At 39.7% G+C, this 17,913-nt stretch overlaps 1 protein-coding gene across 1 annotated transcript in view; it reads left to right on the top strand.

The window, feature by feature from the left end:
- The window catches only part of LOC124792692 (structural maintenance of chromosomes protein 3), a 205,756-nt gene that overhangs the window by 74,306 nt on the left and 113,537 nt on the right, over nucleotides 1-17,913 (top strand). Inside the window, exons 10-11 of the mRNA XM_047257959.1 lie at nucleotides 1,524-1,631; nucleotides 15,377-15,482. Coding sequence (XP_047113915.1) covers nucleotides 1,524-1,631; nucleotides 15,377-15,482 — 214 coding nt within the window. The remainder of the gene's footprint in view (nucleotides 1-1,523; nucleotides 1,632-15,376; nucleotides 15,483-17,913) is intronic.

Raw genomic sequence — 17,913 nt, 5'->3', positions numbered from 1 at the left:
TTTGGCTACATAACGGTTTTGTTTTGTTTAATGGTTTTCTGAGTTGTACCAAACAAAAATGTCTTGGAAGTGGCAGCCATATTTGTGTATGTTGTCTTCTTCTATATCTTTCTTTTCCATCCACTTTCAGAACTAGTCTCCAAGACAGTTCAACAGTAAGCAAGAGACTTATTTTTAGATGATTCCATTTCCTGAGTATAACCTCCCCCCTCCCCCCCTTTCCCCGTGCCATTTTAAGTCAGTTCCTTCTTATGATTTATGAGGCTACTTCGTTAAAACCATGAAATTTGGGAACAGGTTTTTCTCATTGTCTTCACTTAATGTTCAAGCGGACTTCAGACATATTGCGTGGTTTGACATGTTCAACATGACTTGTATATTGTCGTTGAAGAAACAGTGCTGTGCAACTCCTATAGTGCACACAGTCACTGCACTTCCTTATTGCTTGTGGTGTATCTCTACATGTTGAAAAGCAGTTCTTGAGTTAAGACAACAGTTGATGGTCATAGCCAGCATTTCACAAGAGAGTCTTTTCATTGAGAAATAAATTATTGCTCACGTGAAAGTGGATTTTTGTTTTTGAGAGAGATTGACAGCTACCAGTCATCGATCCTCTGCAGCTTTTCCCTCATTCCCTACAGTCTTGTGGCATTACAGCTGGACCAAGACCTGGAAAACAAGAAAGTCAGTTATATGTTATTATTTTTTCAGAGACAATATACAACTGCATAATAATATGATGCAAGAGCTAGTAGCTTGGTGCAGTACACTTTAGGACTGTGCTTAATGTGTATGCTTTTTCAGGTACTTTCTTATTCCTAATCTCTCTTTCATACCCATGAGCAATAAGGTTCAAACCCATTCCTGACAATCCAGATTTAGATATTTTCTGTTGTTTCTCCATTTCTGTGCAGGCAAACTGTTGGATGATGCTTTCTCAGGGGTTACACTGATTTCCCATACTTCCTTTAACTGATGTTGAATGACTGAAAACATTTGACACTATAGTACACTTTGACCATTCTTTTAATTTGCTATTGGTATATTATCCAATGTTTTAACCAAGTATGAATTTTACATATTTTAGTGCACCCACTTACTACAAGTGTTATGTGTCTGTCAAAAAGCATTAATTTCCTGACATCCAAAATTTATATGCATGTGTGTGTAATTTCCTCCAAAGATGGTACTAGGTATTCACTAGTATTAGGATGCATCTTTGTAGCTCAGTTGTACTGTTCCCTTTGGAAAATGTGGGTTCAGTTCGACATGCAAGAACCAATTAATTATAATAAAATCCCAAAACAGGGTCTTAATAATACCCTAAAACAGGGTTGGCCACGGTATGTAAAATTGCTTGCATGTGCTGCAAATTGTTATTGTTGGAATGTTGAACAACAGTTCATTTCTGGGGTAAAGGCAGGTCATACATACAATACTGTTGATCTGATGTTATTTATTTTTAAGGTGGTGCAACATGTTGTCTTCATTATTTTGTAACTGTAATGTATTCCTGTTCTCAGGCTTGCCTTGAAGGAACAAAAAAGGAAAGAATTATATGCCAAACAAGGCCGTGGTAGTCAGTTCACTTCCAAAGAAGAAAGAGATCAGTGGATCATGAGAGAACTGAGGTAAGTACACTTTAAAATTTTTGCTCCTGACATATTGATGGCAAAAGATGATATCACAAGCTGCGATTTGGCTGTGGATAAAAGCATTAATCCAAAAAGTGTAAAATATGTTATTCCAGTCTGTGATCACCAAATTTTTTGGCTTCAGATTGTTGATTTCGGTCTCTGGCGACCATCTTTGGATGTGTTTAAAAAATATCCTAATATAATGAATTCAATGTGACATCCTCTAAAAATACCAACAAAACCAGCTACACATTGTCAAACATATTCCAAAATTTTTTACAAACTAGGCACAGTAGTACCTGGTTCACATCATAAAAGATGATTTTGTATTCTTCTAATGTGGGACTCTAGCTTCATTATATTAGGGCATGTTTTGAACAGATTTGAAGATGGTCACCTCTCTAAAAATTATGTATTAATTTAACAATGGAAAATCCAGGATGGAATGTAACAATATTATGAAAAGGATAGTTGCTACTCACCATATAATGGAGGTGCTGAGTCGCAGAAAGGTACAACTAAAAGACTGTCGCACAATAAGCTTTCGGCAAACAAGGCCTTTGTCAAAAATAGATGACAGACACATAATACACGCAGTCGCGCATGCAAACGTAACTCGCACACACATGACCACAGTCTCTGACAATTGAAGCCAGACTATGAACAGCAGTGCATGATGAGAGAGGCAACTGGGTGGGGATAAGGAAGAGGCTGAGGAAACACTTATTCATCACCAACCCTACAGTCACACTCAACCAGAGACCAATATTGAACCTTGCCTGACTCAGTTCGCTCCTCCATCCTACTGTGCTCCACTCCCACTGCTCCCCAAATCACCACCTGTTAACTTTCCAGAATTTCTTAACCTCAAACCTTGCCTCACCATCATTCCCCACAACCCTTAGCATGCAAACTAACTTTACGTCCGCAGAAAGAACTGCAATCCATTACCTAAAAACTGATACCGACCTTATGATCCTACCTGCTGACAAATGCTCCATCACTGTCATCTTGACCTGCAAGGATTACCTGGCAGAAGGACTCCATCAGGTGTCAGATTTATCCACTTACAAACCCTGCCACAATGACCCCGTTCCAGAAATGCAGCATGATCTCCAGTCTGTCCTCAAATCTCACTTCTCAAACCTACAACTCGCTTGAGTCAATCGTTCTCCTCACCTTGCACTCCTACCTTCTGTATGCTTCCTAAAGTCCATAAACTGAACCATCCAGGGTGCGCCATTGTGGTCGTTTCCTGTGCCCCCTCTGCTCTCATAGACCAACACCTTCAGCTTATTACCCACAACTTACCCTCCTGTATAAAAGATACCAACTATTTCCTCCAGTGACTCTCCACAGTTCCTGGTTCCTGTACCACATGGTGCCCTGCTCATCACTATTGATGCCACCTCCCTTTATAGTAACATCCCCAATGCCCATGGCCTTACCGTTATTGAACACTACATTTCCCAATGCCGGACGGATTCCAAACCAACAACCTTCTTCCTAGTCACCATGACCAAGTGTATCCTCACTCGCAATTACGTCTCCTTTGAAGGTATTACCTACAAACAAATCCAGGGTGTAGCTATAGTCATCCGCATGGCACCATCCTATGCCAACATATTCATGGGCTATCTAGAAGAATCTTTCCTAAACACCCATAATCCTAAACCTGGTTCAGATTCATTGATGATATCTTTGTGATCTGAATTGAGGGTGAGGACACCCTAACCTCAATACCTTCTCCCTCTTCACTTCACCTGGTCCTGCTCAACCCACCAAGCCACCTTCCTCGATGTTGACCACCTCAAAGATGGCTACATCAGTACCTCTGCCCATATCAAACCTGAGAACACTGTCTTTCGCAATGTCACTGATATGTAAAACATTCTTGGTTTTTTTTCCGTGTCAGTTCAGGATAAAATCTTGAGCTTTCAACAATAGCCTCCATCATAATCATCAGGAGCATCACATCAAAAACTACCAGATATTCATGGAGAAAGGATGTGGGATCGCTGATCACAAAAGTTTCTGTGGAGGACACTTTGAAAATGCTGGTGGACCTTTTTCTTCCTGAAACCATAAAGTTGTTCTGGCATGTGATGACGACCACATACATCTTGTGTGGTAGCAAATTTTATGAAATGACAGATGGTATGGCAATGGGCTCTCCGTTGTCTCCATCATTGGCTAACATTTTTATGGAGAATTTTGAGGGATGTGCATTAAATTCAGCCCCTTCCATCCATCCTTATTTTATCATTATCTTGACGATACATTTATGGTCTGGCCATATGGCACAGAAGCTCTCAAACAATTAATGGAACATATGGACATCATACATCCAAACATATGATTCACTGTCGAAATGGAGAAGGAAGGAAGGTTGCCATTCCTAGACATTTTAGTACAACAGGTGGATGGGCGTCTTAGCCACTCTGTGTACTGCAAGCCAACGCATACCGATTTATATCTTAATGCACAGAGTTTTCATCATCCTGTTCAGAAGAGAACTGTTTGGAACATGTTGGTGTATAGAGCAAAACCTGTTTCTGACGAGGACCTCTTAAGTCCAAAGTGACTCATCTGAAGTATGTGTTCCGGAAAAAATGGCTATAGTGCATATGATATAAAGGCAGCATTTTCCAAGAAAAGGAAAAATGAATATACTCACACTCACAGGATGAGCCCCGTTTGCGGCTTTTCCTTTTTGTGGCGCTGTATCCAGTGAAATAAGAAGAGTCCTGGGTAGACGGGTTTTAAGACCGATTTTTCGGCCTCCTAAGAAAATTAAGGAGATGATGCACACTATTAAGGACAGTCTCAGCCTCTCAGTGTCTCTGGAATTTATAATATCCCTGTGAATGTGGAAGCAATTATATAGGTCAGACCATTCGTAACGTTTCCAACCACTGTGCAGAACACTAACAGCATATTAAAAATAGAGAACTAGAGAAACCGGCAATTGCAGAGCACAGCCTCACTAACAAACATGAAGTGCTGTTTAATGAAACAACAAGTTTGCCCCATACCTCCACATATTGGGAGTCTGTTATTAAGAAGGCTTGCGGTGCCCCGTTGTATATTCTCTAAAACTTAGAGTCGCGCTCCTTGGGCTATCAGTGTGAACTTACTTGAATGCCGGATGCAGGCTCAGCTTTCCCGCAGCTTTGGCATCTTCTGCTTGCATCAAACTCTTCTCTGAAGATTCAATATTTTGAAGAAGGTGAAAATTTATCTACTATTCCAAAATCCTATTATCTAGTACAAATAAAGACTCACAAAATTCAGTTGCTGTTAATATATTCTATATTCAAAATTCAATACACCATTTCATTGCCACAAATAAACAGTAAACCCACACTTTCTTAGAGCATTCGCACACGACTGAATTCAACCAAATTAAATAACATTTTTTCTCAACGATACAGTACTAATATACATGTCCGTCTGCTCGAGACCAAGTCACTATTAATAATAATCTTTTTTTTTATTCCGCTGTCTTTCCACAACACACAACAATCACCAATGTTTTTCGTGCATGAAATTCGTCCACGGAATTCTGGGCTGGAAGTTTTTCTTTTCTCTTTGCTGCAGCCGAGCGCATCACTTGTTGGCCCGGTTTTGCTTTTCTTTCTCAGTTAGCCTGCACAAATAACGTTCTGCGGCAGTGTGTATCTGTTTATGCTACAACCCACTACGAAATAACGTGTGTTCGAAGCGGCTGGAACACAAGTGACTCCAGACTTTCAAAATTCTGGGGGCACTACATATCCCTCCCCTTAGCTCGAACACTTGTTATTTTAGATACAACATATAATATCTTTTGCACTTATTATTCACTCAAAACCTTTAGCACAGAAATAAAAAATACATTTGTCTCATTGCTATCGTTCCCTCAGATGGTCAGTCATTTTACCAATAGATTTAGTAGTACAAGCAATTTAAGATACAACAAATCTTGACCAGTTAATCTAATATAAGACTTCCTTCAAGGCTGTTTTAGGATCGTGCAAAATAAATCCCTCCCCGTAGCCAGTCACAAATTTCAGGTGTTGTTCTTATCAAATAACTCTTTCCTTCTTTATTCTACGGTTGCAACAGTAACCACCTGTTCTTTCAGAATGCATCGTCTCTAGATAAGGAAAAAAAGAATTCAAAGTTACCAGGGGAAACTTTTCCACAATAAATTAGAATTACGATACCTCCCATTTCCTGCAGGTACAGTATCTATCAATGACATAAGGTATGATCCTATGAACATAATTTTCTTCCTCACATACAGGTAGGTATGCCCCTTCCACTTACTTAAAACCATGGTACAGGTCAATCCCCTTCTGGAGCCCCTGCCCGCACAGTATAGGTCAGCCTCCTCTGGGTCTGCCTACCTGTCACTTTATCTCATTTCAACAATATCAGGTGCGCCCTCATTATCCTCTCTCAACAGTGTTCATAGTCACTCTTCTGGCATATACATCTTCATACAATTCTCTTTAAAATTACCTGGTCAAATATACATGTCCTCTTTGATTCCTTTTTCTTACAGATCGTTTCCATAGCTTTAACACTTAATTATCCTCCACCTATTTTTTATTACTCTATTGTTTCTTATCAGGCTATTCGGGATGCACAATCCTATTCTTATCCTCAAAACTTATGAACTCCATCTGTTGATACAGGTTCTGGTAGGGTTTCTCTTCTCTGGCTAAACTTTTATCTTCAGTCACACTTGTTTGCGAGGGCTGTATGAAGGGTGTGGTGTTTGTGTAGTGTTGGTCGTGTCTATGCCTACACTACCCACCCCTTATACAAAATTGAGTACAAACCCTCCCCCATCACATCATACTTTACAAAAGGTACAAAACATTTTATAAAAATTTAAACATCATGTAACACTGAATTATGCCGTTTCCCTCAACACTGGCGTTTATAATGTTCTATCTAGAAGAACAGAGACTACGAGATAACACTCTCGGGAACACACTCCCCGGGTTTTACCCTTGCATCAGGTACGATGTTTTCGGATCCTTTAACATATTGTATTTTGATACTGTATTCTTGTAGAAGCAAAATCCACGTCATTAGTCAGCTATGTAACAGTCTGCTAGTCATCAGGAACGATAAAGCTTGGTGGTCGGTATATATGTAGATTTCCGAACCCCATATTAAAGTTTGAAACTTTTGTATACTCCATACTATTGCTAGCAATTCCTTTTCAGTAGCGGTGTAATTTAGTTCGTGCTTATTTAGGCTCCTACTAATGAATGCTATAGATTAGTGATCATAGTTCTCTACTTCCCATTCACCTTGAAATAATTCTGCTGCAATTCCATAATCTGAGGCATCAGTGCCTATCTTAAAAGGTTCATTCATTACTGGATGTTGTAAGATTGGAGCATCTACTAGAGCTTGCTTTAGTTTGTCAAATGCTTCTTGGGTCCCTTGATCCCAATTCCTTGCTGTACCTTTTCGTAATAATCTTAATAGTCTAGGGTCGTTCATTTCTTGGCCCTGCACATAACGTCGATAGTAACCTACCATTCCCAGAAACCCTTTTACTTGTTTAATGTTTCGAGGAGATGGACAGTTTTTAATAGCTTCAGTTCTCTCGGGGTCAGGCTTAATGCCTGTTATTCCTATAATATGTCCTAAGAACTTCAACTCTTGTCTCGCAAAGTGCGATTTACTTAACTTTAAAGTGATACTCTTTTCCTTAAATCATTTCAAAGTTTTGTCCAATATCCTACAATGTTCTTCCCAAGTAGGCGAAATAATCAAAATGTCATCTATATAATCAACTAGTTCTCTTAATAACTCTCGTCCAGTCGCATTATCCAGAGCTCTGATGAATACTGATACAGATATATTTAATGCAAAAGGTAGTACATTGAAATGGTAAGATTTTCCATCAAACAAAAAAGCAGTGTACTTGTCTGAATCTGGATGTAACCAGATTTGCCAGCACCCAGCAGTCAAATCGGCCGAACTGAAATACTTGGCGTTCTTAAACTTAGTGAGTAATTCATCTATATTTATGGGATGATCTCTTTTGGTCTCAATATTCCGATTGATAGTACAGGCATCTAGCACCAATCTTACTCTACCTGTAGCTTTCCTCACTACTGCCAAGGGATTATTATAAACACTCGTACTTCTTTCAACAATATTTTGATCAATCATTTTATTAATCTCTTCTCTGACAGCTTCCTTAAAGCTCACAGGTACCGGGTAAGGTTTGCAAAAGAACGGAGTCTCATCCTTAATTTTAAACTTGCACACGTAATACCGGGATTCTCTGAGAATACCGAATCATACTTGGACAAAATTTTTACTAAATCCGTCTGCTGTTCGGCATTTAATACTTCTGATTCACTTACCTTCTTGCAGAAATCGTCTCGTTAATATGATGTAAACATTGATTTTATCTCTGGATACAACTGAGCTGATGCGGTAAGCTGTAATCGCTGGTGTTCAGTTGTTTGTATATACCCAGTTCTGACAGTTATGAATTTAACGCACTGCCTCTCCTTTAGTTCTCCCACATAAATACAGTTTTCGTTAAAATTTAGTACAATATTAAAATTAGTTACCTTATTTACTCCAATTTAAGCCGCACCTGAAAAATGAGGCTCGAAATCAAGGGGGAAAAAAAATTTCCCGAATCTAAGCCGCACCTGAAATTTGAGACTCGAAATTCAAGGGGAGAGAAAAGTTTGAGGCCGCACCTATAAATCAAAACGAAGTTGGTCCATTGTAATATGAGACACAATTTAGGTCGAATGAATGACGATACAGCTACAGTAATTTGGTTCGAGTCGTAAGCTTAGCAGTTAAGCTTTACCAGGTAGCTCCGTCAGTATTTATACGGGTACCCTTCCCTTTTCACGTGCTTCGTCTGGTTTGAATTGATTGCTTATTTTTCTTTGATCTGATAAGTGCCGTTCTCTTTGCTTTAGGTGTTACGTCACTCTTAAGCTGAAAATGCATTACTGTACTGTGTCATGCATTGTTTGTCGCATTCTGATAATGCTTTTGTGCACGCTACCGCCGCCTACAATTAAAAAACAAAAGAGAGGAATCGTCTCATTAGCGAAACGATGTCAAGAGACTGTTATTTGTTGTTACTTGCACTGCTGCTTTCTTCGATAATGATCAACAAGAACCAAATAATAGACTGCGTATGATAGAAGATGTTCTGAACGAGAGTTTAGCGAAAATTTTTCTCCGTTTGAAAATCTTTGGTACATTACATTCTGCACAGAAATTGGAGTCATCTTAGATTTAAAAATCTAGTCAATTGCCGTGCTTCATTTCTGACTGTACCACTATTAGGCATAAGAATAATATGAATATAAACATGACATGATATGTATATTCTTCCGCTTTTGCTGTTGTCTCACGCAAGTTTCGTAGTTTATTAGGCAGACAGGATTTAAATGAGATAGCAGCAAACACGAAAGAATACATGACAAAATGTTTATATTCGTATTATTCTTATGGTGAAGAGAATACTGCATGTGATTCACAATACTTAAAAGTTCCTATTAGCAACCATCTCTTCTCACAGGTAGGAAAAAATTCAGAACATAGAGTTGGCCATATTGACAAACATCCCAACAGTCTTGCCAGTCAGATTTTCGCAGTACATTGAAATGCTGCTACATTCGAAGATGAACAATACGGAATTTGTATTTACTTCGTTGGATAATGTATGAAAATGCGGTGGTCGAAACTCGGGGCGAAGAAAAAAGCTCGTCTTCCACCCTTTTTTATAATTTATTTACTGACGTAGAGGTTTTGGCGCCAATATTTATCTTTGTGCCTGCAAAGCATGCCTGTGTAGCACTACATATATTCGACGGCAGAAGTTAGTTGTGGCGGCACCTACCAACATTTTTCAGAACTCCCACTTACTTTACACTCGATTCTAAGCCGCAGGGGGTTTTTTGGATTACAAAAACTGGAAAAAAAGTGCGGCTTAGATTCGAGTTAATACGGTAACCAGTCTGTGCCAAACAATACCTTTCTATTGATGTTTTCTTCCACTAATAAAGGTTGTCGAAAATTTAGATTACCTATTTGGCAGTTGGCTAAGGTTTCGTACTTAACAACCTTGCTTTTCTTTCCTGTTATTCCGACGATATATACTCCTGTTACAGGTAATACAGGAAATTATTCTTAATTTTAACGTATCAAAATATTCTTTAGAAATTAGAGACACTTTGCTACTATAATCGATAAACATTTCTACTTTGTGTTTCTCTATTTCTCCTTCTATTATAGGGCGCGGTGTTATAGCTATTTCGTTCATTTCCTCCTGCAGCAGCCACTCTTTTGTAGGTACTTTGTGCATAAAGGAAACCTGTAAACTCCTGTTTAGGCCTTTCGATGAATTTTGACGACCTGGGCCCCATCCCTGGGTCCAGATCACTCCACATTTTCCTCATGGGTAGCAACCACGGGCCTATTTCCAAAGGTCGGTACAGCGTTACCCACTGTTCCACAGCTGTTGCTGGGCACAAATTCTTGCGTGGTTACTGAACCAAGGTTAGACAAGAATTGTGCTCTCAAGCCACCCCCTCTATTACCATTTCTCACCGGTCGGTGAACTCGGGCAGGGTTAGTTTCATATCGTTTTGATTGATTATTATTATTATTATTATTATTATTATTATTATTATTCATGTTACCCCTCCTAAAATTCTGATTTTCTTGTGCATGTAAGTTCTCATTTCTATCCTTATTAATGGCATCTAATGTGTCTACAAAAGATAGCAGCTCCTCTACTGTCTTCCACCCACTACATAAGATATCTTTCCGTGCATAAGTAGGTAAACGTCTTATTAAAATTCTTACTAAACCTTCCTCCTCCATTGGTTTGTCTAAATACTTGGCCCTCATCAAGTGCCAGTCGAAATACTTATGCATTGAACCCCAGACATTGCTGTAGTATTTCGGGTCCCATAAATCTGAAATTAACTTCTCTTGTGCATTGGAAGACCAATATTTTTCTTTAAATTTTCTTTGAAAGTCTTCCCAGGACATGAAGTTCTGTTTGTTTACTGTGCCCCATTCTGAAGCTTCACCCTCCAAATAACCTATCGCAAATTCTATTTTCTTAGCCTCCCCCAACCTTTAGGCATGGCCTGATTAAATCGTTTTAGGAAATGGGTGGGGTGTGCCTCCCCGTCTATTTTAAACCTAGGGAACTGTCAGGAAAAGCCTGAATTCGATCCCCATTGGAAATTGTTAATTATTTCTTTATTTAGAACAAGATTTTGAGACACTGTACTCTTTTTCAAATTTCTCCTGAATAATTTTGAATTCCCTTCTTAGGTTATCTAAGTCTTTTTAGTACGACCTAATTCAGAGGTCATTATAGGCAAAGGAATGTCAACGCTTAATTTTTCTTCCTCTTTTTGCTCTGTTAGCTCATCCACCTGTTCCTCTATACCGGTTAGATTGATCAACTCGGTTGTAGTTAACTTTTCTTTGAGATTTTGTTCTACAGTCTCTAAATGTGAGCTAACTCCTGAAATTTGCGCCTGAACAAATGGGAGCAATTTATCTTGTTTATGTACATTTGTTTTAATGTTACTTAATTCCTGTTTAACCACATCATATGTGACCTTACAGACATCTTTCAAGAAATCAAAATTTTCGTTGATTCTAGTTTCTAGCCTACTACATTTACAGTTGACATCATACTCTAATTTCCGGGCTATTTCCTGTAAATTTTTCTCCTGTCTCTCCTCTAAGTCTTTAAACAAAATATTCACTCTTTCACTTAGAGAGTCAGACAATTGTTTCTTCAAGTCTAACTTGAGTTGTTGCATTTGAGTGTTATGTAAATCTAGTTTAGACTTTAATTCTGAGTTCTGTAAATCTAGTTTAGAATTTAATTCTGCCTTCAGTTCGTCTTGTCTTGTGTTCTGTGACTCAAACTGAGTTTTGATAAACTTCATTAATTCACCCAAATCAGGTCCTGGGTTTCCTATCCCCATAGCACCAACATGCTCTTCTGATTGTTGATTATCCCCTTCCATCTTATTCTTCTTAGCCGTAAGTCGAGTCAACATTCACAGTACCCCCTACTCACAAGTCTTACACTGCACAATTCAACTAAAGTAAAAGTTCGCTCACCCGGTGTGACTTGACGATCTGCTACCGGCGGTGTTGGTGTTGGTGTAGACGGCGGCATTGACGTTGTAGACGTCGGCGTTGTATACGGCTGCGTCGGCGTTGTACACGGCGGCGGTGGCATTCGTGAACGGCGGCGGCACATTTGTGAATTAATGGATTGACTGTGGCGTTCGTTCTACTCGATTTCCTTGCTTCTATCACCATTAACCAACAGGACAACTTTTGATAAATATTCCAATCTTGGTCACTGTTACTCATTGCTATGGCAACACTCATCAATCTTTTCAACTTGATTTCGTTAATCTTCCACCTTCTTCACAGGTCCTTTCTTTATTGGTCGCCACATTATGCGGTGCCCCGTTGTATCTTCTCTAAAACTTAGAGCCACGCTCATTGGACTATCAGTGTGAACTTACTTGAATGCCAGATACAGGCTCAGCTTCCCCGCAGCTCCGGTGTCTTCTGCTTGCATCAAACTCTTCTCCGAAGATTCTTTATTTTGAAGAAGGTGAAAATTCATCTACTATTCCAAAATCCTATTATCTAGTCCAAATAAAGACTCTCTCAAAATTCAGTTGCTGTTAACATATTCTATATTCAAAATTTAATGCATCATTTCACTGTCACTTTAAACAGTAAGCCCACTTTTTCTGAGGGCATTCGCACATGACTGAATTCAACCAAATTTAATAACATTTTTTCTCAATGATACAATACTAATATACACGTCTGTCAGCTCGAGACCAAGTCACTATTAATAATAATCTTTTTTTTCCTTCCGTTGTCTCTCCACAACACACAACAATCACCAATGTTTTTCGTGCATGAAATTCATCCGCGGAATTCTGGGCCGGAAGTTTTTCTTTTCTCTTTGCTGCAACCGAGCGCATCACTTGTTGGCCCGGTTTTGCTCTTCTTTCTCGGTTAGCCTGCACAAATAACATTCTGCGGTAGTGTGTATCTGTTTATGCTACAACCCACTACGAAATAACGTGTGTTTGAAGCGGCTGGGAACAAGTGACTCCAGACTTTCATAAAATTCTGGGGGCACTACAGGCTGTCGAAATAAGAATGAGCCAAAAGAACTTTAACTGTGATAGCAGATATTATCTAAGCAGTGCATGGAAATTAGTGCTTGATGCAGAGAAGCAGCAGAGACATTCCTTGCAGTGTTTACATTCCCACGGAAGCAGTGGTAACACCAGGGCAGACATTGACACCGTCTGCAACGGTAGTATATAATCGCCTATTAAACACAAGCTGACCAATCAGAAGCCATCCACAGGCTATATAAGGCCACCACAGCAGCAGTAAAGACAGTCAGTTGCTACTGACAAAGACGATGGAGGCTATCTTCGAAAGCTTGAGATTTTATCCTGAATTGATGCAACAAGAACCGAGAATGTTTTACTCATATCAAACATACCAACCACCAGCAGTACCTCCACCTTGACAAATGCCACCTATTCCACAACGGTAAGTCCCTTCTATACAGCCTAACCACCCATGGCTGTCGCATCTGCTGCGACTTGCAGTCCCACTCAAAATACACCGAGGGTCTTGCTGAGGCCTTTACAGACTGTAATTACTACTCCAAGCTTGCACAAAAACAGATCTCCCATGCCTTATCTTTCCAGTCACCCACCACCTCCCAAAGTCCCACTGTCTGGCCACAGAGGAGCATTCTGCTCGTGACTCAGTACCACGGAGAACTGGAGCAACTGAATTACACTCCCCGCCAATTTCGACTATCTTTCATCGTGCCCTTAAATTAGAAATGTTCTTCCCCCCCCCCCCCCCCCAGTGGTATTCCGCCACCCACCAAACCTACACAGTATTCTTGTCCATCCCTACACAACCCTTGCTCCCACCCCTTGCCTCATGGCTCATATCCCTATAATAGAGGCTGGCCGCAGTGGCCATGTGGTTCTAGGCGCTCAGTCCGGAACCGCGTGACTGCTACAGTCGCAGGTTCGAATCCTGCCTCGGGCATGGATGTGTGTGACGTCCTTAGGTTAGTTAGGTTTAAGTAGTTCTAAGTTCTAGGGGACTGATGACCACAGATGTTAAGTCCCATAGTGCTCAGAGCCATTTGAACCCTGTAATAGACCTAGATGCAAGACCTGTCACATACATCCTCCAACCACCCCCTACTCCAGTCCAATCACAAACATTACTTATCTCATGAGAGGCAGGGATACCCGTGAAACCAATTCCCTGAATTGCCGTATTAAATCATCAAGGTTTGGCTTATAATACCAAAGTTCTTCCAGTACAATTACAGCAGCTGAATAATTAATCTTGTTTCCATAAAATGTAATTGCTAGCTCATCAATTCTTTCTTGACTGGTAGGAACAAGGAAGGCGAGGCGTAGGTCGTCCGGATAGTTTCTGATATGGTCCCAGTTGCCATAAAAAAATGCCAACGCAGACATTAGCTGTAAATAACAATCTTTATTCAGAATGTTACTGTGCCCTTGCGCTTACAAAAAGTCATATACACTCTATTTCTAACAACAAACGTTACATACTTCACTTCACTTTGAACTACATCATTCTTAGCAGGCTCATCACCAGCAATTTCCAAACCAATATAAAAAGGATTAACACCTTGAAATATCTTATTTTCAGCTCGACATTGAGTTTCCAAATCTGTCCATGATTTTACTTTTGATATGTCAGCACTTGTCTCGGGTTTGGAATAAGTTACAAATTTGAATCGATTTTTTCTAGAGTACTTATGCCAAGGAACGCCAGATGACCATTCAGGTCTTAGACTAAATGGACCTATTTTATTACTACATGCTAATCTCACTTTCTCCAAAGCACCTTGATCCTCAAATATTTTCTTGACAACCAACAAGCTGTCTGTCTGCATGAATGGCCCCTGACAAACTGTGGCCAAGAAACAAGTGGACCACCCTGTTGCCGAGTACACTGCCCAACACGGCATTCATCAGTTCACTGACTGCTTCACAGCCTATGCCATCTGGATTCACCCCACCACCAGCAGCTTTTCTGAACCGTTCCGAAACCCACCTGGTCTCAGCCATCATTAGTTATCGTCCTTACCCATCTAACCTCACCCCTATTCCCATTCCAACACTACACAGCCCTCTATCTCTCCTTTCCCACCCCTGACCTCTGTCTTAACCTCCTAGCTGCACCTGGCTGCCTTACCTTCTCTCCACCTCATCCCTTACCCTTCATCCCTCCCTCTCCCTACCCAGCCTCTTCCTGCACTGTTTTTCGTAGTACTGCTTCAGCTGCCATAGACTGTAGTCGTGTTTGTGTGTGTGTGTGTGTTTGTGTTTGTGTGTGTGTGTGTGTGTGTGTGTGTGTGTGTGTGTGTGTGTGTGTGTGTGTGTGTGTGTTTTTGACAAAGGACTTGTTGGCCGAAAGCTTATTGTGTGACAGTTTTTTTTTTTTTTTTTTTTTTTTTTTTTTTTTTTTTTTTTTTTTTTTTTTTTCCTATCTGTGACTCGGCATCTCTGCTGTGTGGTGAGTAGCAACTATCCTTTTATAATGGTGTTACGTATTAATTTGGTGTGACATCAATGTTTTGTTTGAACAGAGCTAATAATGGTTTTCAGGTCACTTAACAAGCAAATAAAGGACAAACAGGATCATGCCACCAAACTAGAAGAAGATATAAAGAAAGACATTGAGAAGAAAGCCTTGTTACTGAGGAAGATTGAGGTATTGATATGTATATACTCTATTTTTTTATCCTGAAAAGTAAGTAGATTTAAAATTGAGCTAACAGAATATTGAGTAACAAATACTAACAAAGAGATAGAGGTGCTGGCCAGTACTTACCTCAGCTCAGTACAGCCGATAGATACACAAAAAACACAACCGAAAATTTACGTTCCTAGCTTTCGGAACAAATGTCGCTTCATCAGGGAGGAGATAGGGGAAAGAAAGGGAAGAAGGGAAAGTGGATTCAGTTACTCACAACCCAGGTTATGAAGCAACAGGGAAAGGAAAACAGGGAGGGTAGCAAGGATGGAGGCATGGTTGTCAGAGGGAAGCCAAAGATATTCTACAGCCGATAGATACACAAAAAACACAACCGAAAATTTACGTTCCTAGCTTTCGGAACAAATGTTTCTTCATCAGGGAGGAGATAGGGGAAAGAAAGGGAAGAAGGGAAAGTGGATTCAGTTACTCACAACCCAGGTTATGAAGCAACAGGGAAAGGAAAACAGGGAGGGTAGCAAGGATGGAGGCATGGTTGTCAGAGGGAAGCCAAAGATATTCTTCCCTCTGATAACCATGCCTCCATCCTTGCTACCCTCCCTGTTTTCCTTTCCCTGTTGCTTCATAACCTGGGTTGTGAGTAACTGAATCCACTTTCCCTTCTTCCCTTTCTTTCCCCTATCTCCTCCCTGATGAAGGAACATTTGTTCCGAAAGCTAGGAACGTAAATTTTCGGTTGTTTTTTTTGTGTATCTATCGGCTGTACTGAGCTGAGGTAAGTACTGGCCACCCCCTCTATCTCTTTGTTAGTATTTGTTTCACATCTTTATATGAGATTTTCCATTAATCATTTAGAATATTGATTAATTAATTTTCATTGGAATTTGCTTAGTCATCCATAGTTCTTAGTGAAAATTATTTTGAGTGAAAATACAGGTCACTTTAAAATAAGATTGTGATTACTATTTTTTAATTCTGTTCCAATGTTAGCAGGTTTGTGTTGCTATTTATGGCATTAATGAATTTTTAACACATAAGCAAGCAACTAATATATTGTTCTTGAAAATAAACAGTGGGAAAATGATAATTTTTGCTAGTAATCCATGAAGTGTCATGCTCTGGTAAAGACTGATCCATTTTAACAAATACTTGTGTTTCTGTAGTTCAGTATTGTAAGTTGTTGATAGTTTTTGACTTATTTACCATTAAGTACTTGTATGTGTGGTGTTGGAGGTTATTTGTCATTTAATAAATAAATTAAGAAACAGCGTATGGACTCATACAAAAACTGACTATTGTCTGAGTAGAAGTATTGACTGTCTAACTTGCTCTCATATGTGCTTTGAAGTGAAGTGATGTAGTTATATTGACTCATTGTAAAAAGAAAACTTCAAATCTTAATGGTGTCATCTAAATTTTGGAATGCTTGTTTGGACACAGTCACTTCCTTCTATTTTCCATCTGAGATATTTCTTTGTACCTGATTGTCTCAATATTTATGAGATGTTACAACTGTGATCTCCATTCCAAATTTTATTATGAAGAAAATTCGTAAGCCCAACAGTACTATTTCAAAGAAACCAGAGTCGGCATTCAATACGTAATGACTGTATGAGGCTTGTTGGAGTTCTCAGGACCCAAAATTTCTTCCAGACTTGTTAATTACTTCCGAAAGCTAAAAATTTTGCTGTTTCATAACATATTCTCCAGTCAGAACATAATTTTGCTTAAAAAGGTTACCTGTCTCCATGTCCTCCACAAACATCGTTAAGGAGCCATTTCGCCAGACTGAAAAATAGGAACTGCTGAATGTCTGGTTGCAGTCCCAGTACCTCATACAATACAAGCAGACTTCAAAATGTAAGTTAATGTTGTTATGGTAGGCCAAGTAACTGTAATTGAATGCTGCACTACACTGCAAAGTGACACAGATACATGACAGTTGAAAATTCCTAGCAGATTAAAACTGTGTGCCAGACCGAGACTCGAATTCGGGACCTTTGCCTTTCGCGGGCAAGTGCTCTACCATCCGAGATACCCAAGCACGACTCACACACCGTCCTCACAGTTTTACATCTGCCAGTACCTTGTCTCCTACCTTCCAAACCTCATAGAAGCTCTCCTGTGAACCTTGCAGAACTAGCACACCTGGAAGAAAGGATATTGCAGAGACATGGCTTAGCCACAGCTTGTGGGATGTTTCCAGAATGAGATTTTCATTCTGCAGTGGAGAGTGCACTGTTATGAAACTTCCTTCCAGATTAAAACTGTGTGCCAGACTGAGACTCGAACTTGGGACTTTTGCCTTTTGCAGGCAAGTGCTCATTCTGGATACATGACAATTGTTTTTCAATATACTCACCTATTCTGTGGAAGCAATGGTCAGAACGTTCTACCGATCATTCAATTCCTCGATGATAACAGACCA

Source organism: Schistocerca piceifrons, chromosome 1 (assembly GCF_021461385.2).
Source record: "Schistocerca piceifrons isolate TAMUIC-IGC-003096 chromosome 1, iqSchPice1.1, whole genome shotgun sequence".
Lineage (NCBI taxonomy): Eukaryota > Metazoa > Arthropoda > Insecta > Orthoptera > Acrididae > Schistocerca > Schistocerca piceifrons.
Note: the sequence above shows the minus strand (reverse complement) of the source record. Positions and strands in the feature narration are given on the sequence as shown.